Source organism: Arvicanthis niloticus, chromosome 27 (assembly GCF_011762505.2).
Source record: "Arvicanthis niloticus isolate mArvNil1 chromosome 27, mArvNil1.pat.X, whole genome shotgun sequence".
In the NCBI taxonomy this organism is placed as follows: Eukaryota; Metazoa; Chordata; class Mammalia; order Rodentia; family Muridae; genus Arvicanthis; species Arvicanthis niloticus.
The window spans coordinates 22,697,380-22,720,167 of NC_133435.1; the positions used below are offsets into that span (position 1 = coordinate 22,697,380).

Genomic DNA, 22,788 nt, shown 5'->3' on the forward strand with positions numbered 1-22,788 from the left:
TCTTTTGTTCTTGCTTTCAGTGTACCTTTTGTTCAGAAATCATAGTATTTCTTTTTAGAAATGTTTATTATGGTATATTTCAGTTTCTTAAGCCCAGTGTCTTAACATGCAAAACTAATTAATTCAAAAGGCAGAGAGTGATGACATGGCAGTTCCAGTGAACACATAAAATCCCTGATAATACTCAGCTTCTGCTTTGATAAACAGGATTCTCCCAACTTAAAGGGAAAGAACCTTAAGATCCCATGTATTAGCACAGTGTTAAATACCTACCTTTGATACTTGTTCAAGTCCACAGATCTGAGTTAAATGCCCAGGAAGAAGAAGAAATAAGGGATTAAAATGAGTATGATAAGTTATCACAGTTCACTCATTAATATTAATATGTGCTGAGAGACCAAATCTTTTGGGTTCAGACTCCATCTTAGAGAACCTGACCTAAGGCTGAACTCAAGTTAACTAACAGGCAGGCAGGTACCTAGTACCAGTTTCCAGGTTACCCCCCAACAAATCCACAGCCCCAGGTTATCAGCCCGCCCCTGACACTTCACTTCCTAACAACCACCAATCAGGAGGAAAACAGAAGTTAAGTTTATGGTTTGGCTTCCAGCACCAGCCAATTATGTTAAAGGCTATAATGCCTCCTTCTCTCCCCGCTTCCCTCCCCCCACACCCCCCCATGTGTACCAGACCAGGCTAGATATCCCTTCTTGCCTCTAAAATGCTTGCCTAAAACTAGGCTCAGGGCTCCACCTTCCTGCTGTGTCAGTGTTGGCAGGGAGCCCAAGCTCGAGCTTGAATAAAGAGACCCAAATGTGATTGCATTAGAGTCGGCTCTTTGGTCTTTTGGGGTTCATGAACATTTCCTGACATAGCATGCATATAAAATACCACAAAATAGGGACCACAGTGGAACCATTGGAATTAAGGTTTAAGTTTCACAAGATGGCTGGACATATGGCTGGGGCGTGTTGTTTGTTCCAGGACTGGGGATGTAGCTCAGTGATTCAGTGCTTGCCTAGCTCACATGAAACCCTTAGATTCAGTCTCTAGCAGAGCATAAAAGTGGGCATGGCAGCTGACACCATTACCATCCCCTGTTCCCAGTGTAAAAATGATTTTGGTGTTGGGAATTGAGCCCAAAGGTATCTGAGCCTGTGTTTTATCACCGAGCTCTATTGTCCAGCTTCTTGTGATCAGTGTTTTGTAGTTTTTATTGTAGAACTCTTTCACTTTCTGGTTAGGTGTATGATGAGTATTGTGGGGTTTGGTTTTGTGTTTGTGTTGGTGAGTGTGTGTGATCACTTCCTGATATCTGTCTCAGATAGTTCACTGCTGTTGGCTTCCAGCATGACTGTGTGTTTTAACTGTTGATTGTGTCTTGACACTTGAGTTTGTCGCTTACCATTAGGTTTTCTGTGTGTAATAGCTGTCATCTACATACAGTAACAATCTGACTTCCTCTTTTCCAGTATGAATAGCGTGTCTTTCTCTTTCTTGATTGATCCGTGTAAGACTTGTAGCACTTTTATTGAGTAAAAGTAGTGAAAAATGAACATTTTTTTTTTCTTGAGATTTTTAGAAAGTTCTTCCTCATGAGTAGAATGCTAGCTGTTGGATTTTTGGATATGGTCTCACATGATTAAGTATGTTCCTTCTGTGTGTAATATGGTCTCACATGATCAAGTATGTTTTTTCTGTGTGTAATGTGGTCTCACATGATCAAGTATGTTCCTTCTGTGTGTAATGTGGTCTCACATGATCAAGTATGTTCCTTCTGTGTGTAATGTGGTCTCACATGATCAAGTATGTTCCTTCTGTGTGTAATGTGGTCTCACATGATCAAGTATGTTTTTTCTGTGTGTAATGTGGTCTCACATGATCAAGTATGTTTTTTCTGTGTGTAATGTGGTCTCACATGATCAAGTATGTTCCTTCTGTGTGTAATGTGGTCTCACATGATCAAGTATGTTCCTTCTGTGTGTAATGTGGTCTCACATGATCAAGTATGTTTTTTCTGTGTGTAATGTGGTCTCACATGATCAAGTATGTTCCTTCTGTGTGTAATGTGGTCTCACATGATCAAGTATGTTCCTTCTGTGTGTAATGTGGTCTCACATGATCAAGTATGTTTTTTCTGTGTGTAATGTGGTCTCACATGATCAAGTATGTTTTTTCTGTGTGTAATGTGGTCTCACATGATCAAGTATGTTCCTTCCGTGTGTAATGTGGTCTCACATGATCAAGTATGTTTTTTTCTGTGTGTAATGTGGTCTCACATGATCAAGTATGTTTTTTCTGTGTGTAATGTGGTCTCACATGATCAAGTATGTTTTTTCTGTGTGTAATGTGGTCTCACATGATCAAGTATGTTCCTTCTGTGTGTAATGTGGTCTCACATGATCAAGTATGTTCCTTCTGTGTGTAATGTGGTCTCACATGATCAAGTATGTTCCTTCTGTGTGTAATGTGGTCTCACACGATTATGTTCCTTCCCTATGTAATTTCTTGAGAGCTTTATCACAAAGGGTTATATGTTTCATAAAACTTTTTTTGTATCTGTTGAGATGAGTGGTTGGCTGCACTCCACTTACTGATGTACATGCTGCTCTTTGTGCCTTACTTGGTAGTCCGGCTTGTCTTGGAGCGCTGTGCAGCCAGGGTTAGCCTCCAGCTCACGACAGTCCTCTTCTCTGAGCCCTGTGCTCCAACAGTGCTTCTAAGGTGCTTGCTGTTGTTTGTAGTTGTCTCATGGCTATGGGGACCTAAGTCAGGCTTCACACTTGCTAGGCAGACACTGTAGTAATGACCATGCTCAACTGACTTGTATTTTGTTGAGAATTTTTGCATGTTTGTTTGCCAAATATGCTTGTCTGTAGTGTTTTTTTTTTTTTTTGGTTTTGTTTTTTTATTTTCTTTTTTTGTTTTTTTATTTTTTTTGGTTTTTTATTTTATTCTTATTTGCTTTTGGTGTCAGAATAATGTTGGCCGCAGGGCGGTGGTGGCACATGCCTTTAATCCCAGCACTTGGGAGGCAGAGGCAGGAGGATTTCTGAGTTCGAGGCCAGCCTGGTCTACAGAGTGAGTTCCAGGACAGCCAGAACTACACAGAGAAACCCTGTCTCGAAAAACAAAAAAAACAAACAAACAAACAAAAATAATAATAATAATAATATTGGCCACATAGAATAAGTTTAGAATAATTCTTTTATATTTTTTGTACTAATTTAGCTAAAATTCATGTGTGCTGCAAGTGTTTTAGTTGAATGTTTTGCATGGAAACTATCTGGTCTTTGAGGGGAGGACCAAAGAAAGGATTCGATGCTGAAGGGGAAGCTGACTTAGCCTCAGGCTTGGTATTGGTCTTTCCACTCATAGTAAGGTACCTGTGTTTAGGATTCTGTGTTTCTTACCAGTTGTTTTTGTTGCGTTGTATAGTTGTTCATAATAATTCCTGATGATCCCTTGTGTCCCTCTGATGGCGCTCACAGTCACTCCCTTTTTCCTGGGCTGGCTTCCCTCTTACTATAATAGCCAGGTTAACCTGGAGCCGTAGTCCTCCTGCCTTGTCCTCCCAGATGTCAGCACATGTGTTCCCATATCGCATGTGCCTGTGAGTCAGGAATTGCTTCTCTCCTATCATATGGGTCTGGGGACTTGAACTCAGTCTGCCAGGCTTTGGGTATGCATCCTTACCCATCGAGTCACCTTGCCCACTTGTCTTCTTGACTTCTTTCAAGTCTCACTCTGTAGACTTGTAGAACTCCAAGTGTTGGAGTTACAGGCATGAGGCACAGTGCCCAGAAATGTTTTGTTTGTTTGTTTGTTTGTTTTAGTTTTTCTTTTGAGACAGGGTCTCTCTGTTATGTAACTCTACTTATCCTACAACATGCTATGTAGACCAGGTTGGTGTTGATTTTCCTGCCTCTGCCTCCTGAATGCTGGGATCAAAGGCGTGTGCCACCACACCCAGGTGTCTGCATTGTTGTGTCTGATTTTATTTGAGTCTTATCTCTTCATATTCTACCTAAGCTATTATCATTTTAAAACAAAACCAGCTTTTTTTTTAATTTAAATTGACTTTTGTAGCTTTTAGTGTCTCATGCATTTATTTTTGTTGTGATCTTTGTTATTTCTTTCTCCTAACCTAGGATCTTGTTTGTTCTGAGTTTCTGGTTCCTTAAAATGTAACATAAGTTGTGTGTTTGAGATCTTTTGAGATTTTTGATGTGATATATTTCCATTTTCAGTTTTTCAAGGAATTTAAAGTATTTCCTCTTGGTTTCTATAATCTGTTATTTCAGAACAACTAGGCCGATGTGGTGGTGCACACCTGTATGTAATCCCTATATTTAAGAGGCTGAGGCAGGAGGATAAAGTTCAAGGCCAGCCTGGACTAAGTAAGTAGTAAGACCATCTCAAAAAGTAAAATAAAAGAAAGAGAATATGTTTTAAGTTTTTCATGTATGTGTATAGTTTCCCAGGTTTTATTATCTTACAGATTTTTAGCTTTGCTGCATCAAAGTTGGAAAAGCAGGACCTCAGGTTTACATTCTGTTGAGCTATATTTTCAGGACTACATGATGTGTCTGAGAAAATGTTGTGCATGGTGATGAGAGAACATGTAATTTACAAGTCTGGGGGAAATGTTCTGTTGTGTCTGTTAGGTCGTTTGGTCTAGGGTGCAGCTTAACGGATGCTTCTGTTGGCTTTCTGTTTGGTGATTTGTGCATTCCTGGCAGTCGGGAGTTGTGGTCCCTTCCTGTTACTGCACTGGAGTCTGTCTCTTCCTGCTTTGACACTGTATTACTATATATTTTGTTTTCTTTTGCTGAGTTAACACTTCATCCTTTGACTCCTTGATCTTAAGACAGTGGTCTTCCCTGTTTCTTTTCTCTTTACTGTTTTGAATTGAAATCTATTTTACTTAATATAAAGATGGCTACTCCTGTTTCTTTTGGGTTGTTTGCTTGGACTATCATCTTCTGCCCCTTTGTGTTCCTCTGTGTAAGAAGTGAAATGAGTTTCTTCTGAGCAACATAAAGCTGGGCCTTATCATTTCAATAGGATAGTTCCACATTTACGGTTGGTACACTTAAGTACGGTTGGTGCATAAAAGGAAAGGAAAGATTTTTAAGAGCCAAACGTGTAGGAGGCAGAGGGGATGGAGGACACCAAGCAAACAAGGCTCCCTAATTCACCATGATCAAAGCCTATATGAACTCAGAGTCTGAGGAGTGTGCACAGGGGAGTCTGAGGAGTGTGCACAGGGGAGTCTGAGGAGTGTACACAGGGCCTGCATGGGTCTGCACCAGGACCTCTGAATATTTATTATGGCTTCCAGTTTAGTGTCCCGTCCCACCCTATCTCCTCCTGACAAGGTTTCTCTGTGTAGTCCTTGGCTGTCCTAGAACTCTGTAAACCAGGCTGGCCTCGAACTCGAACTCACAGAGATCCACCAGCCTGTGGATCTTCCAAGTGCTGGGATTCAAGGCATGTGCCACCATTGCCCAGCCATTTAGTGTTTTTATGAGATTCCAGAGTGTGAGAAGGAATGGGTCTCTGGTTCTTGTGCCTTTTCTTGTTTTGTCCAGTACCACCAGTATGATAGTTTTTGTTTTATCTTAATTATATTTTACTATGTTGTACTTTATTTTTCTCCCTTAGAAACCTGTTTTGTTTTTCCAAATGGGAGACAGAAAGGGACTAGATATAAATGGGAGGGAGATATACAGGACTGGGATGGGTAGAGGGGAGGGAAACTGTAATCAGGATATATTATGTGAGGAAAAAAATGTATTTTCAATAGAAGGGGAAAAAACAAAAATTAAAAGAAGAAAATTAAAATAAATAAATTAAATTAATAAATTAAAAATTAAAATAAGCAACCATGAGGGAGCGAGGGGTAAGTAAGCAGTTCCCCTGCTGTCCCTGCCGCAGCTCCTGCTTCCGGGGTCTCTGCTTGAATTCCTGCCATTACTTCCTGTGTTGATGGATTGTGGTATAGAAGAGCAAACTGAGATAAATCCTGTCTTCGCCAAGTTGCTTCTGATTATAGTGTTTTATCACAGCAGTAGAAACCCTGACGAAGACAGATCCCCTGGGATTGGAGTCGGGGTGATTGTGAGTTGCTGTGAGTTCAGGGGAGTGAGCCAGTGCTCTTAGCCACCAAGCTGTTTTCTAGTACAAGGAAAGAAGGTGTGGTAGAAAGTCAAAAGGGAGAGAGAGGTACGTGGGTCCTGCCTGGTGTTTCTTCATCTGCCACTTATAAGTATACACTGAATGCCTGTTGTATGTGGGGCAGCACTCTCATGACTTAGAAGTACATGTTGAATGCCTATCATATGTGGGGGCAGTACTCTTTTTGGGGGAAACATGGATATATTGAACCTAAAGTTCTATGGAGGGTAGGTGTGGTGGTTCATATGTGCTTGGCCCAGGGAGTGGCACTATCTGGAAATGTGGCCCTGTTGGAGTAGGTGTGTCACTGTGGGTGTGGGCTTAAGACCTTCACCCTAGCTGCCTAGAAGCAGTGTCTGTTAGCTGTCTTCAGATGAAGATATAGAACTTTCAGCTTCTCCTGCACCATGCCTGCCTGAATGCTGTCATGTTCCCGCCTTGATGATAATGAACTGAACCTCTGAACCTGTAAGCCAGCCCAATTAAATGTTATCTATATAAGAATTGCCTTGGTCATGGTGTCTGTCATAGCAGTAAAACCATAACTAAGACAGTAGGGAAGACATTATTTTAAAAAATACTTATATGCATGTAAAATTACAAAATCAAGAAAGGATACAAGGGGCAGTGAGATGGCTCAGCAAGTAAAGGTAGCGCTTGATTCCTGGGACCCACATAGCAGAGTGAGAGCACCAACTACAATGGCGTCAGCCCCAGCTGTGAACTCTGGAGAAGGTGGGCCTGAGTGGAGTGTCTGTGTAGATGTACTTTGGAGTGACATCAGCCACAGAGAGAAGGACTGTGATGATAAGTCTCCTCCAACCTCTGTGACTGGAGTGAGGAGTGCCTTAGAAGGAATGGCGTTGCGTCCTATCTGACATGCTTGCTGAACTCCTGCAGCTGATTCTGACGAGCAGCTTATGGGAATGCTTCACAAACACTTGGCAGGAAGTGGTCCGAGCAGTGACAGACAGCAAAGCTGAAAGTTAACACAGATCCTGAGTGGCCCTTAAGTCAGCTGCTTATGCTCTGAAGCCCCTGCATGACTGCATGATGGTAACGTGGTAATTGGAAGGAAAGGCTGTCGTTTTCCTGAAACTGGGAGCAGACCAGTCAGAGCAGACTACAGTTCTGGGTTCCGTTGAGTCTGTTCTCTGGATTTGTAATTGGAAAGAAAGGCTGTCATTTTCCTGATAGACTAGGAGCAGTCCAGTAAGAGCAGGCTACAGTTCTGGGTTCCATTGAGTCTGTTATCTAGATTTGCATATTGTTGGTGTTAATTTTTTTATTACAATGTATTTAGTGTGTGTATATTTGTATTTGTGTTAAGAGTGCATGGAAATCAGAGGACCATTTGCCAGGAGCCTTACATATGTTCAGCAAGCCTTTGCACATTAAACAGTATCCCTAGACCTGATACAAAGATTTTGAAACAAAAGTTTTAAAACTGAGATTAAGAACTCAGCAGTTTAGGTTCAGGTTCAGGTTAAGAACAAGGGCTCTCTCTTTTCCCTTCCTCCCTTCCTCTTTGCTTGCTTGCTTGCTTCCTTCCTTCCTTCCTTCCTTCCTTCCTTCCTTCCTTCCTCCCTCCCTCCCTCCCTCCCTCCCTCCCTTCTGTTCCCTTCCCCTTCTTTCTTTTCTTCCCCTCCCCTCCTTCCCTCTCTCCCTCCCTCCCTCCCTCCCTCCCTTCCCTTTTCCCTCCTTTTCTTCCTTCTTTCCTTCCTTCCCTTTCTAGAATTTCCTGGTGGTAGACCCACATATAAGAAAATCCCACAGTGAATTCTTGAGTCAAAGAGTAAAGTAAGAAACATGGAGGACATAGCACAGTAAGAATAAGTTTGTAGATGTAACAAATTAGTACTTTTAAATGTTTCTTTGCATGCACATGTCAGGATCAAGACTAGGTGTGTGCATGCTGGATAAGACTGTACCACTGAACAAGTTTTCCAAAGCTCTTAAAATATTTAGCCCCAAAGAAAGTTAATAAGGAAGGGGCGGGGTGACAAAAAAAGGTCAGACAGTTTGATAGATCAGTTTGTGACTTATTCAATATTTAACTGTATGTAGGATGTGTAAGCTGACTTGGCAGTCAAGTGCTGTCTATACAGGCTGTATAAGTGATCACCAGGGACAAAACAGACTCTTAAAAGTTATCCTCTGACCTCTACATCCATGTCATGGCACACATGTGTCCACATTCAAACATACACATCATATCTCACATAATAATAACAGACATGCATTTTAAAAAATGTAAACAGACTTGTATGTTGATTAAAAACAGAGCTGATGTTTTCTGTTAAAAGCCAGGTAGGTATAGCTTATAAGAGTGGCAGCTCAAGCTTAAGATGTAGAAAAGTTTAACATTAGATTTTAAAAGGTCTGAGTTTGTTGGGCAGTGGTGGTACATGCCTTTAATCCCAGCACTAGTGAGGCAGAGGCAGGCAGATCTCTGTGAGTTCAAGGCCAGCCTGGTTTACAGAGTAAGTTCCAGGGCAGCCAGGGCTACACAAATAATTCTGTCTCAAACAAACAACAAACAAACACCAAAAGGTCTGAATTTTGTTTTTAAGATTTCCTTCTATTTGTTTGTTTGGTCAGTTTTTTGAGACAGGGTTTCTCTGTGTAGCCCTGGCTGTCCTCAAACTCAGAGATCCACGTGCCTCTGCCTACTGAGTGCTGGGATTAAAAGGCATGAGTCGCCACCACCTGGGAAGATTTTCCTTTTATGTGTATGAGAATTTTGCCCTCATGTATGTCTGTGCATCATGTATATACATGATACCCACAAAGGCCAGAAGAGGGCCTCAGATCCCCTGGGACTGGTGTTATATACAGGAAGGTTATGCAGGAACAGCCAGTGCTTTCCTAAACTAAACATCTCTTTATTTCTCCTCCCACACATTAAAAAAAAAAAATGTTCGTTTGTTTTGCAGTGCTGGGACTCAAGCCTAGGGCCTCTTAAGTGCTAAACTAGCTCTTTACTGTGAGCTCTACCTCAAGTCCCCATGAGACAGGAAGAAAGTGTGGAGAGAGAATTTAGATCCTTAACCACTTGATAGTTGTCTTGTGTGAGCACTTTCTCTAGACTAAGTAGGGTTATGTGTCATCTCTTAGGAAATATTCTACAAGAGGTTAACTACGTTTCCTTTATTTTATTTATTTATTGTTTTAAGTAAGGTTTCAATGTGTTACCTACAGCTTCTAGCCTCAGCTTCTGCAGTGCTGTGATTGCCAAGTGTCTACCACACACACCCAGTTCACCTTTGTTTGTGCTGACTATGACATACATGAATCATACATAAATTAGAGGCATCTCAAGAGACTAATTGCTTTCTGGCTGCTTCTGATGTTTCATTAGCTTCCTGCAAAGTCTCAGCATACTATCTGGTGAAGAAAATTATTGAAGTGATCATTAAAGATTGACTCAGATTTTTTATACCCAGAATTGGTTACTCTCTAGACAACCAAAATTGGGATAATTGTATTTGGCATCGTGAAGCAGAGTGGTGAGTATCATAGCCTTTCAGAATAGACTACACTTGATAAGAGAACAGGATGGTCTTTCTCTTTTATAATATATTCAATAAAAAACTGCTATAGTTTGATAAAGTAACACCTGTATTCTCTTTTTAATTCTGGGAGTTGAAAATGATACTTTTCTCATAGTTACCTGACAGCAACAACAAGGTGTGCATTCTTGCATATTGTTTTTTTTTTTTTTTTTTTTTTTTTTTTTTTTTTTTTTTTTAACTTTTGAGGTTATAATTACAATATTTCTCCCTTCCCTTTCTTCTCTCCAAACCCTCCCATATACCCTTATCCCCTTCCTTGGTCTACCTCAAATTAAGTGTGTGTGTGTGTTATGTTTGTGTGTGTGTGTATATGTATGTGTGTGTTATGTTTGTGTGTGTGTGTGTTATGTTTGTGTGTGTGTGTGTTATGTTTGTGTGTGTGTGTGTGTGTATGGTGTGTGTGGCCTGTGCATATGAACACACATGCCTGTGGAAGCTAGAAGAGGGCATTGGATCCCCTGGAGACTGAGTTTCAGGTGGTTGTGAGCTGCCTCACATCAATGCTGGAACCAGACTCTGGTTCTCTGGGAGAGCACTTACCCCTTTCGCCATCATCGCTCCAGCTCCAGCTGAATATTGTTTCTCATTTCTCTCCAAGCACATAGCTGATGAGATTTAAGAGCACATTCTCTTACCTAAATGACTGCTGTACGTTAACAGATTAACAGAAGGCATGTTGTTTTGTTTGTTTGACAGACAGTCAAGTCAGCCGTGCAGACCATCACTGTGGGAGGCATGAGCACATCGCAGTTTAAGACCATCATTCCTCTGGCAACTGCTCCCAACGTCCAGCAGATTCAAGTGCCAGGAAGCAAGTTTCATTATGTCCGACTTGTTACTGCCACAACAGCCAGCAGCTCAGCCCAGCCAGTCAGTCAGAATCCCAGTGTAAACACTCAGCCTCTTCAGCAAGGTTTGTAATCAGTTTTCTTTTAGCAGTAGTGAATGTTTTAAACACTGTTAAAGAACATTGCTGCTTCTTTTCAATCTGGTATTTCCTTAAACAGTGTGAATGAGTAGTGGTTACAGAAGACATACAAGATCAGAGTTGTATGTAACTGCTATTGATTCTGTGAGAAGTTAGTTGGGCTTAGCTCTCTCCCAGAGAACCAAAGTTTGTTTTCCAGAATCCATGTAAGGCTGCTCACAAACCACCTGAAACTCAATAATACAAGATAATCATAACATTGGTTAATGTTGACAAAGTGCTTGCCTTGTGTGCATAGATAGGACCTTAGATTTACTCCTTATTACCACAGACTGGGTGTGGTTGTACATACCTTGTAGACCCAGTGCTTGGGAGGTGGACAGAGAAGGATCAGAAGTCCAGGATCCCCATTCTATGGCAGTTTCAAGGGCGGCCTGCAAGGAGATTCTGCCAACAATCAACCCTTCGTATTTCCTGATACATATATATATAGACATGTGTAACTTCTCTCAGGCTTAGCTGCTTTTCAGAGTTGAGCAGAATGAAAGGTTCAGAACAGTTTATAGCTTAGAATCTGCTTTTCTTTGGGAAACTGCTATACGTCCCAACAATGTCAAATTGAAAAGATGAGTAGGTAGCTCAGTGGTAGAGTGCTCACCTTATATGTAAGGTTTTAGACTTGATCCCCAATACCACAAAACAAAGTGTAGAAGTGAATGGAAAATCAAGCTCAAATAACTTCAAGTCCAGCGTCATTGCATCTTGTCACTGTTCTATTGCTGTGAAGAGTCACCATGTCTGTGGCAACTGTTATAAAGGCAAACATTTAATTGGGGCTGGCTTACAGTTTCAGAGGTTCAGTCCATTATCATCATAGTAGGGAACATAGCAGCAGGCTTTGCAAGCATGGTGCTGAAGAAGCAGTTGAGCGCTACATCCTGATCTGCGGGCAGAGAATAAGACAACCTAGTTCCGGCCTGTCCACATCGCCTAAGCCTTCTAATCTTTTCAAAGAGCCCCACTCCCTGGCAGCTAAGTATCAAGTATATGATCCTGTTGGGGCCATTTTTATTCAAACCACTACACAGTGCTTACATATTCTTTCTTTTATTATAACTTTATTGAAATATTTTATATGCACTTTCAAATTCACTTTTATTTTATCTTTCTGCAAGCACACATGTGTGAGTGCAGATGTACTTGCCACAGAGCAAACCTCAGAAGAGCCTCTGTGTCAGCTTTCACTGTGTTGGAACCTGTTGCCTACTGCTCAGTACAGCAGACTAGCTGGCTCCTTGTGCTTCCGGGTGTCCTGTCTTAGCTCCCATTTCACTGTAGGCAAGCTGAAATGAGGCACAGCACAACATCTGGTTCTGTGTGTTCATGGTCTGAAGTGTTCATGCTTCTATGGCAAATGCTCTACTCTCTGAGCCAGCTGTGTCCCTGCCCAGTTGGAGCCCTGCAGTCACCACTGGTCACTGCTCTCCTGGGAACCCTCTGTGTATAGCTGTCACCTAGGACACTCATGGCTCTGTTTTTCAGCTACTAGCCTGCCAGTCTCCATCAAAAGTTTAAGAAAGGAAGAATCCCATTGATATCATGATGGCCTTTTTATACAAAGAAGGCTATTTCATATATTGCTTAGAATGTTTCCCCCCCAATATTTGTCTTTCTTTGAGACCAGGCTTCTGCCTTTACTGTCATATACATGAAACCCCAGGTTCTATCCTCCCCATCTTCCCAACTCCCTAAATACCCCACGCCTTCAAGGCTATGGAAATAGCATTGAACAGTTTTCAGAATTTGCCTAATTGGCCCTGGTTCTTTAGTCTATTGCCAACTGTTCCCTAAGTTTCTCCATTGTTTCTGTGTGTTAGGCTCTGCCCTCTGCCAGCCAGCCCACCTAAGTCTAGTTTCTCACCATCCTCACTTGGGCAGTGGCCGGCCCTTTCTTCCTTTTTCACGGTTCCAGCACTCATTGGTGCGGTGGACATCTCCTTTCCCATTCCCAGGTCTGGCAGGTTCTCACTTGCACCTGCCCTGAGCCAGCCACCCTCTCATGCTCTGCTCTTCTGCCTTGTCTTGGTTCTTGCAACTTGAGTTGATTGTTTTGTTTTTTGACATACTGCTACCAAATAAAATTTCCATTGTGTTGTTTCAATAATATTTAAGTACCTCAGATCACCATAGAAACTTCTCATTGCCTATAGAATTAAAAATACAGATTAAGACTAGGCAGGATGGTGCATGCCTGTAATCCCAGCACTGGGGCAAGCAGAAGTAGGCAGCTCTCTGTAAATTCAAGGCCAGTCTGATCTATATATAGCAAGTTCCAGGCCAGTCAGGACTACATACTAAGACCTGTCTCAAAAATTAAAATTAAACTAAATTTAAGAATACAAGCCTGGTGAATGCTTTTAATTGCAGCACTTGGGAGGCAGAAACAGGAGGATCTCTGTGAATTTGAGGCCAGCCTGGTCTACATTGTGAGGTCCAGGACAACTTGAACTATGTAGAGAGACTGTCTTTCAAACAAACAACAAACAGAATAAATGTTCACATTTCTGCCTTGACATTCCAGGGCACTCAGCAGACTATCTGAAACCTTCCTCTTCCTGTGAGTTTGTTTACTTTACCCCAGGCTGCACTAAAACTGTTGTGTTTACTAATATGTGACTAAATGTTGCCATTCTCACTTCTCAGGCTCTCCGCAGAGAAGCCCTGCCTCAGTGTTTGTGCCTCCACAGCCTGTGTGAGGGAGCCCACCATTGCTGCATGCTTGGGCCCCTACTGTGGTGACCTAGACACTTTCCAGATGCTCACTTTCTGCCAATAAGTGTATTTTCTCCTCTTTGAAATCTCAGGTCAATTATTTCTTGAAATTTAAATATAATCACATCATTTTACTCCTGCCTTTTCCTCCCTCCCTTTCTTCCCATATCCCCTTGCTCTCTCAAATTCATTAGTTCTATTTCTTTAATTATTGTTACACACACACACACACACACACTCACTCATAAATGTAAGCTCTTAGTCCCCGTGAAGTCACTTGTAGGATTCCCTCAGTTTTTCTGTGGGTTTAGAGAGAAGACTCAACAGCACAGGTAGCATGTGCTGCTCTCGCAGAGGACCTGGATTCAGTTTCCAACGCCTACACGGGACTCAGTGATCCTCTGTAACTGCATTTTTATGGGACTTGACATACTATTTGAGCCTCCATAGGCAACACATATGCTTGTGGTACACAGACATAAATGCAGGCAGTAAAACATTGATACACATCAACTATAGAAGTTTTTGGTTTTTTTTTTTTTTTTTTTTTTTTTTTTGGTTTTTCAAGACAGGGTTTCTCTGTGTAGCCCTGGCTGTCCTGGAACTCACTTTGTAGACCAGGCTGGCCTCGAACTCAGAAATCCGCCTGCCTCTGCCTCCCAAGTGCTGGGATTAAAGGCGTGCGCCACCACTGCCCGGCTAGAGGTCTTTTTTTAAGACTTATTTTTTTCTTTTATTTGGGTACTTGCCTAATCGGTTCAACAGTATAATCTTGAGAGCAAGAGCTTTAAACTTGAATCTCCTGGAGTGTACTGCCCACAGTGTCATCTGTATAGTAGCAGGGTTACAGTAATAGCAGTAGTGACAATAGCTGACATTCATTGAAAACTTGCTATTTGGTGGGAACTGTTCTAATCTACTTTAAGGAATTAACCTTTAATCCTTCTACCCGGTATGGGAATTTACTACGCACGTCACAGTCAAAGAGCCTACACACTTAAAAGTGGCAGAACTGGGTCTTGAACCACTGGATCTTTTGACTTTAGAACTTATTCTTTTCATTATTAATAAGTGTATTCATGTGAGTATGTGTACATGTATTTTGAGTGTGTATGTGCATGTATGCTCATGTATGCATGTGTATATGCATGTGTGCACACATGTCTGTGAGTGTGTTCATGTATGTGTATACATGTGTACTTGTAAGTTCATGGGTGTTATGTATGTGCATGTGCATGCATGGTGTGGGAGTTGGTCCTTTTCTTCAGCCATGTGGGTCTCAGGGATTTAGTTCTGTCTACCTGCTGGGTAAGCCATCTTGCCAGCTCAAGAACTCAGACTCTTAACCTGTTGCCCTGTTGTCTTTTTAAATACTGAGTTGTGCCAGCATGATCTTTTCTGTAGCTTAAAGAAAAACACAGAAATTAAAAGTAGTAGCACAGAATGGTGTGCTTAGCTGAACTTGTAAATGCAGTTCATTTGATTTTCGGTTATGTGTATGGCCCTGAGTTCAGACTGCAGGATTTCAGTGGGAAACTTTGAGCCTGCAGCTAGTCCTTCCCCTGGGGGATTACTCACCTCAAACTCACATTTGCTGGGGAGTGTGGGGGGGGGGGTAGGAATAAGCAATTGTGACTTGTTAACTACCCTTTTTTGCTGTTGACTGTGGTTTTTGTTTTTTGTTGGTTTGGTTTGGTTTGGTTTGGTTTTCATTGTAGCCTGGACTGGCCTGGAACTCATTATGTAAATCAGGCTTGCCTCCCAACCCACAGAGACCCTTGGGTCTGCCTCTGCCTCCCAAGAAAGGCAACTAGCTCTGTTTAAAGATGTGCAAAATGAGAATCAAGTGGGATGCTCTAAGCTGTTTCTTAAGCATAGCTTCAAGGATAAGTATTCTTAAGTGTTTTGAGTACTGATTTTTTGTAATTTTTTTTTTTTAAAGCAAAACCAGTGGTTGTTAATACCACCCCTGTACGGATGTCAGTTCCATTTGTCCAAGCTCAGGCTGTTAAGCAAGTGAGTATTGTGTAGCTTCTCCATTTTTCCCAAAGGGCAATTTACTTTTTTTTTTTTTTTTTTTTCTGAGACAAGGTTTCTCTGTGTAGCCCTGGCTGTCCTGGAACTCACTCTGTAGACCAGGCTGGCCTCGAACTCAGAAATCCACCTGCCTCTGCCTCCCAAGTGCTGGGATTAAAGGCATGCGCCACCACCGCCCGGCGGCAATTTACTTTTTAGTTATAAGAAGCTGTGCATGGTGACCCATGCATTTAATCACAGCACTTGGGGAGCAGAGACAGGTGGATCTCTGAGTCAGACCTGGCCAGCCTAGTCCATAGAGCCAGTTTCAGGATAGCCAAGGCTATATAGAGAAAACCTGTTTTGAAAAACAAGAAAAAAATTGATGTATAAGAGATTTATACTGAATTAAGCTCCCATAAAATTAATAGTTTTTATTATTTAGTCACAAATTTTCTTTTTTTTAAAGGTTGTTCCAAAACCAATCAATTCAACTTCACAGATTGTAACTACGAGCCAGCCACAACAACGGCTCATCATGCCTGCTACACCACTGCCTCAGATCCAGCCCAACCTCACTAACCTGCCACCAGGTACTGTGTTGGCACCAGCTCCAGGCACAGGGAATGTGGGTTATGCAGTGCTTCCGGCTCAGTATGTTACACAGGTACGTGGGGGTGAAGGGACTGTGCTTTGGAAATACTGTTTGCCCTTAAGAATGTCTAGCTCCACCGAATTCTAATACAGTGTAATCATCAGCTTTGTACTAAACTGACTCTTTCTAAAATGTTATATTAATTGAATTTATTTTTGTTTAGAATTTACAGATCTACAGCAGAAATAAGATTTAAAAGTTGGGTAATTTGGAATAGTTTTGTGATAGGGTAAGACTATAGATAAGCATTTTACAAAGTTGACATTCATTACAAATCAGAATCCCGGTGAATGTAGGGAAGATTGCCTACACTAATGTTCCATCTGCACACACAAATAGGATGCTGCTGGCTTGTGCTTGAAGATAGGCTGTCAGGTACATTTCTTGGGGACCTTTTTGAGACAGGATCTCACTTTAGCATAGGGTGGCATGGAGTTCACCATGCCTCTGCCTTCGGAGTGCTGGGAGGATGAGCATGAACCTCAGTTTTCAGCCAAGGTGTCATGTTTCCTGTGCTTGCACAGCCGTGCAGAATAGAAGCTACATATGGTTCCCCCTTCCCCCTTGTTGTTTGTGATGTGATAAATAATACAGTACCTGCTTCCCAGTGGGGGCACATTGCATTTCTCACTTAATAGATGGTATTCTGGTATTGCAGGACATTCACTTAGAATTTCCTATAACCCTGACATGGTCCTTTGTGAGGTGATATTTTTATATCTATACCATTCAATGTTGTTAGACATTCATGCTATTTCATGAATAGTGTTGGTTGAGGTCTTTAAAAACACCATCAGGTTTATATGAAATTCCACACTGCTTTTTATCTTTGGGTAGACATGCTTCTTGTACATTGTTATGTGTGAGAATGCTATCAATTTTTGCAAATATTATCTAAACTTGTTTCTTTGCTAATAGTTGCAGCAGTCTTCATATGTGTCTATAGCAAGCAGCTCTAACTTTACTGGGACATCTGGCATCCAGACACAGGCGAGACTGCCATTCAATGGGTAAGGAGTCTGAAAATATATAAATTTAATTATTAAGTCAGTTTAAGTGCAGCATTAAATAGATTTATTCTAAATATATTCCGTTTGTTTTTCCTTTAAAGCTGTGTATTTGTCTAAAGTACTGTATTTTGAAATAGTTGAAAAAAACAAGTTTAGAGACCATCAGCGACAGACTCCCTCATGTCCAATGCCAGTTTTGCCCTGTTTTCCACTCGCTGTGAACGTTTGTAAAGTGATGTTTAGTGCTGTTTTTCACGTTGGGTGTTTGCTCTGTGTCACTGTTTGGCAGCTCTTTGCTGCCTTTGCGCTCTCTCTCTCTCTCTCTTTCTCTCTTTCTTTCTCTCTCTCTCTCTCTCTCTCTCTCTCTCTCTCTCTCTCTCTCTCTCTCTCTCTCTCGGCCTGTGAACCGTGCAGAGTGAACCAGCCCATTCCGTCCCACAAACCCCTCCCCCTCCTCACTCCTTCCTTCATAATGAAACTCTGGGAGCTTTTAAAGCTTTCAGCCTCAGTTCTGGCAGAGAGAAGAGTGTGTGTGATGTGTTCTTAAGCAATTGTTGATAATAGTTTTTAAAATGCAAAGGAAACATCCTAATAAAGTTTTGCCAGAAATAGAAGCATTTATTAATGTTTTACTTTAGGAAGAGTTTATAGATTGGAGGTTGTCTTTCTAGTTGTAAGTAACTAATTGATTTTTTTTTGTGTGTGTGTATGTGTGTCTGGACAGCATAATTCCATCCGAGTCTGCCAGTCGGCCCAGAAAACCCTGTAACTGTACAAAATCACTGTGTTTGAAATTGTGAGTAGTTTTATTACTGTTTGCTTATTTGATATAACTACACATGTTCTTACAATGAAATGAAGCTAGTTGGCATGGGAATATAAGTCAAATAGTTCTCACATCTGAACATGCAGTCAGAAGGAGCCTGTGCTTCATGGTGCTCAGGCCACCTGAGCTGCATGGAGCCCTGGAGGTAGATAGATGATAGAGCTAACTACAAATTCCTAACAGAAATGTAATTAAGTCTAAACAGTTTAAATCTAAATGTAAATGGATGGACATACGTTGTAGCATGAAAACCATCCTTTTATTGATTCAGAAGAAAATAATCTGTGCATGGTGACCTATTGTCTATAATCCTAGCTCTGAGGAGACTGGGGCAGGAAGATTGACAGTTCCAAGTCATCCTAGACTATCTGTAATGTGAGTCCAGGACAGCCTATGGTTAAGACTCTGTCTGGAAAAACTACAACAAACAAAAACAGAAGGAACTAATTTTAGAGTCCTCCATACACCAGCAGGGTCTAGGGTCCCAGCAAAATGAGACCTAGGTTATGTCTCAATATTAATAGTTTCATCTTGTTTATGATCTTATATGTAGTTCTCCCAAGTCAGGGAATACTTGTAGTTTTACAAGTCATTAGATAAGGAGCTAAGAGAGTTGGCTCAGTGGTTAAAAGCACTTGTTGGTCTTGCAGAGGATAAGGGTTTGATTCTTAACACCCAAGTGGTTGCTCACAACCATCTGACTTCAATCTTAGCACATCCAATGCCCTCTTCTGACCTCCAGGGGCACCAGGCATGCAAGTGGTACATATGCAGGCGAAACACTCATACACAGAAAATAAGTAAATTAAAAAACATAAGTTCACTGGTTGAATAATTTTCTTAGGAAAGTACATGAAGAGTACTGTTCCCGTTGGAGATTCAGGGTCTCAGGGAGCACTGTCCAGTTCTGTGGGTTTTTTGTAAGAATCAGGCCCAGCTCCTTTTCCTCAGGATTTTGAAATAACTCAAGGGCAGTGGCGCTCAGATTTCTGAGCTCGAGGCCAGCCTGGTCTACAGAGTGAGTTCCATGATAGCCAGGGCTACACAGAGAAACCCTTTCTCGAAAAATCAAACAAACAAACAAACAAACAAACAAAACAAAAAAAGGAATAACTCAATGAAGGGCATCTGTTGGCTGGAAAGATTTTTAGTTTTTAGGATGAAATTCCAGGAGTTGGTGGCTCTCATATATGGTGACAGTCTGTTTTTGGTGTTAACTCTGTATCTAAGAATTTCTGTGTACATTCTGATGTACCATATTTGTAGTCAGCTAATTGCTAATTTTATTTTAAAGTGAGGTTTTAATTTTATTCTGATTTTATCTTCAGATACTGTGATTGCTTTGCAAATGGTGAATTCTGCAACAACTGCAATTGTACCAATTGTTACAACAATTTGGAGCACGAGAATGAGAGACAAAAGGCAATAAAGGTGACCCTTGCAAGTGACTGACAAACATTCCTCTTACATATTGTTAAGAAGGGTTGCTTTATCAGGAGAAATCCTGATTCTTTACCTGTGAGGTATTTGAGTCCAGTCCACAGTTTAACCTCCGGTGCTGTTTGGTCTGTTCCCAAAGGCGTGCCTTGATAGAAATCCGGAAGCCTTCAAGCCAAAGATAGGGAAAGGCAAAGAGGGGGAGTCGGATCGGCGGCACAGCAAGGGCTGTAACTGCAAACGGTCGGGGTGCCTTAAGAACTACTGTGAGTGCTATGAGGTGAGTACTTGCTGGGGAAGATAACCTCGCTGTCTTTTGAGATGATTTGAAATTGGCAAATCACTGTGCTGTTACTTTTGAAAATAAGCAGGTAGTGCAAAGGCCTTTGAGGAAGGCCTGGAACCTTCTAAGCAGGGCTTGAAAAGAGCCATTAGGTTCATCATTCAAATGGGGTTGGCTTCATCAGTGAGATATATGATTATAACTTAATGGCCTTTACTTGGAAGCATGTAAATCATAACACCAGTGTGCTAGTTTTTCACTTAAGATATTAACACAGACACATAGTAACTACACCAGAGGTTCTCAGTGACAGCTCAATACTACCCACCTAGCCCCATGGGCTGTTTAAATATTTATGGACATCAAATAGCATCTATGCTGAGGTAGCCCTGAAATAAAGGCTGTCTCCCTTGAGCACTGCTCTGTAGAAGGAGGCACATGGGATGCAGATGACTTACTGCTCTCTGTGAGCTCAGAGAATCCCTTCTCACTGCTTCCATTACTTGCAGCCAGCTGGCTTCACTCCTGGGCCTCCTGACTTCCCTGGAGAATGTGCTTGCTGCTCTGTCTTGAGAAGTCATGTGTAAAATTATTTGCTTCTTCAGACAAGGTCTCAAACTATCACTTTTTTATTTTCAAAGCTTAAATGTAACAGTCTGTCTGCCTGTGCCCAATGTTAAACTTTTGAATTGAGTCATTCCTATAGTTAGTTCTTCTATATTTGCATTCTTTTAAATGTCATTTTTAGAGGGAAACTCCTTCCATACTCAATTTTGATGGACAGTTCTCTAAGGTTTTATTGCTCTGAAGAGACACCATAACCAAGGCAACTCTTGGTTTTTCGAGACAGGGTTTCTCTGTGTAGCCCTGGCTGTCCTGGAACTCATTCTATAGACCAGGCTGGCCTCGAACTCAGAAATCTGCCTGCCTCTGCCTCCCAAGTGCTGGGATTAAAAGTGAGGACCACCACTGCCTGGCCCCAAGGCAACTCTTATAAAGGACAACATTTAAATTGGGGCCGGCTTACAGTTTCAGAGGTTCAGTCCATTATCATCATGTCAGGAGGCATGGCATCATTTAGGCAGACTCGGTGCTGGAGGAGCCGAGAGTTGTACATCGTGATCCAAGGGCAGTCAGGAGAGGGTCTCTTTCACCCTAGGAGGAGCTTGTGCATAGGACCTCGAAAGCCCATGCCCACAGTGATGCACTTCCTCCAACAAGGCCACACCTCTTCCAACAAGGCTATACTTTGCAGTAGTGCCACTTTTCATGGGCCAAGCTTATTTAATCCACCACATTCCACTCCCTGGTCCCCATAGGCTTGTTCAAACACATGGGTCTATGGGAGCCATATCTAGCCATAGCATAATAAAAAGTACATTTAGTCCAACTTCCAAAGTCCCCATAGTCTATAGCAGAATCAACAGTGTTAACAGTCCAAAGTTCAAAGTCTCTTCTGAGATTCATGCAATCTCTTAATTGTAATCCCTTAAGAAATCAAAATCAGAAAGCAGATCACATGCGTCCAACATCACAGGATATGCATTACTGTTCCACATGTCATAACAGAAACTACTGGACCAAACTACAAGACCAAAACCCAGCTAGGCAGATTCCAGACTCTGCATCGTCATGTCTTTCAGCTTGGTTGGTTGCAACACAGTTCTTTTTTGGGGGGCTGTTTCCACTCCCTGTTAGCAGCTTTCCTCAGCAGATAGCCCACAGTTCTGGCATCTTTAACATCTAGGGGTCTCCAAGCTAACTTCAACATCACAGCTGCTTGTTTCAGTGTCTGGGATCCACATCTAATCTTCTGGGCTCCTCCAAAGGGCTGGGTCACTTGTCCAGCTCTGCCCTCTATAGCACTCTAGGCTCTGGTTGACTCATTTCCACTGCTGCTGCTGTTCTTGGTGATCATCCCATGCTACTGGCATCTCCATTACATTGCATCTTCTACTACATACATGGCATCTTCTTCTACAACCAGGCTTCACAAATAGCCTCTCATAGCCTTTCTTCATGGTGCCAAACCTCAAACCCTTTGCATGACCCATCATTCCTGGGGCATCAACTGTCACTGAGGCTGCACCTTTACCAGTGGCCTTCCACTGCCTCTCACAGTGCCAAGCCTCAGCTGCTCTCCATGACCCCTTCATGCCTTCAAAACCAGTATCACCTGGGTGATTCTTATACATTTCCAAGTCTAGCTGCAACACGAGGTACAATCTTGGCTCTCTCTGGAACACAGCTTCTCTGTGCTCTCAGAAATCACTTCCCATATTTCACCTTGGTAAAACATTTCTCTTAATCACCACTAATTTCTTAGCTCCAGTTAGCCAGCATCAATTGTCACAGTAACCTCTTCTATTCTTGACTCTACAGCTAGAGCCATGTGACCTTAGCTGCTGAGTTCTGCTGCATGCTGGGGCTGGCCCCCTTGTTCTAGTACATCCTTCACTGCCTGACTTGGCTGTCCTAGAACTTGCTCTGTAAACTGACTTTGAACTCAGAGATTTGGCGGCCTGTCTCCTGAACACTTGCTTAAAGGTGTGGTCCACCACAGCTGGATCCAAGCTTTTCTGTACTTGGAACTTGCTCAGTATCAGGCTGGTCCTGAACTCAAGAGATCTTCTCTTTGTCTCTTGAGATTAAAGGTGTGTGCCACCATGCCTGGACCTATGCTTTTCATGGACATTATGCCTTAAGATCTGGTTCAAAAGCCAGTGTCTTCCCGCTTTCAGATCTGGATCACAGGTGTGCCCTTCATTTCTGGACTGTAGTTCATTTCAGGTTAAAAGTCCAAATGAAAACAATAACCAGGTAATAATAATGCCTAACGTTCTGTAGCCATTCTATAGCCATTCTATAGTCTGTTGTTCAACTGCAAACACACAAACAGTAAGGTTAGCTAGGTGACATCTTGCCCCAGGTCACTACTCCGTTAATTCTGTTTATTATGCTTGAATACAGGATTTAGCTCCATAGCACTTTCCTTGAACCATACATTTTGTATTTTTCCATTCTCAGCTTGCTATCCTTGATCAAAATGTTCCTCATAAGAATGAACCTCAGGTCAGAGTCTAAACTTGGTTGATTTGAGACTTCC

The 22,788-nt window shown here is 41.9% G+C and overlaps 1 protein-coding gene and 1 long non-coding RNA gene across 15 annotated transcripts in view; one reads left to right on the forward strand and one right to left on the reverse strand.

Moving 5' to 3' along the window:
• Lin54 (lin-54 DREAM MuvB core complex component) overlaps positions 1-22,788 on the forward strand; it is a 61,504-nt gene that overhangs the window by 30,765 nt on the left and 7,951 nt on the right. For all 7 annotated transcript variants that reach the window (XM_076926400.1, XM_076926405.1, XM_076926403.1 and 4 more), the window contains 7 exons: positions 10,452-10,668; positions 15,398-15,471; positions 15,941-16,138; positions 17,045-17,136; positions 17,861-17,932; positions 19,291-19,393; positions 19,542-19,679. In XM_076926400.1, coding sequence (XP_076782515.1) covers positions 10,452-10,668; positions 15,398-15,471; positions 15,941-16,138; positions 17,045-17,136; positions 17,861-17,932; positions 19,291-19,393; positions 19,542-19,679 — 894 coding nt within the window. The remainder of the gene's footprint in view (positions 1-10,451; positions 10,669-15,397; positions 15,472-15,940; positions 16,139-17,044; positions 17,137-17,860; positions 17,933-19,290; positions 19,394-19,541; positions 19,680-22,788) is intronic.
• Positions 1-22,788, reverse strand: part of LOC143439811 (uncharacterized) — a 46,557-nt gene that overhangs the window by 2,651 nt on the left and 21,118 nt on the right. For 4 of the 8 annotated variants that reach the window (XR_013107849.1, XR_013107850.1, XR_013107843.1 and 1 more), the window contains 2 exons: positions 10,391-11,626; positions 274-300 (listed from right to left, as the gene is read on the reverse strand). This is a non-coding gene — a long non-coding RNA (uncharacterized LOC143439811). Of the gene's footprint in view, positions 1-273; positions 301-10,295; positions 11,627-19,478; positions 19,616-22,788 lie in introns of those variants that run through there. The other 4 variants (XR_013107847.1, XR_013107844.1, XR_013107848.1 and 1 more) reach the window with 4 other exon arrangements.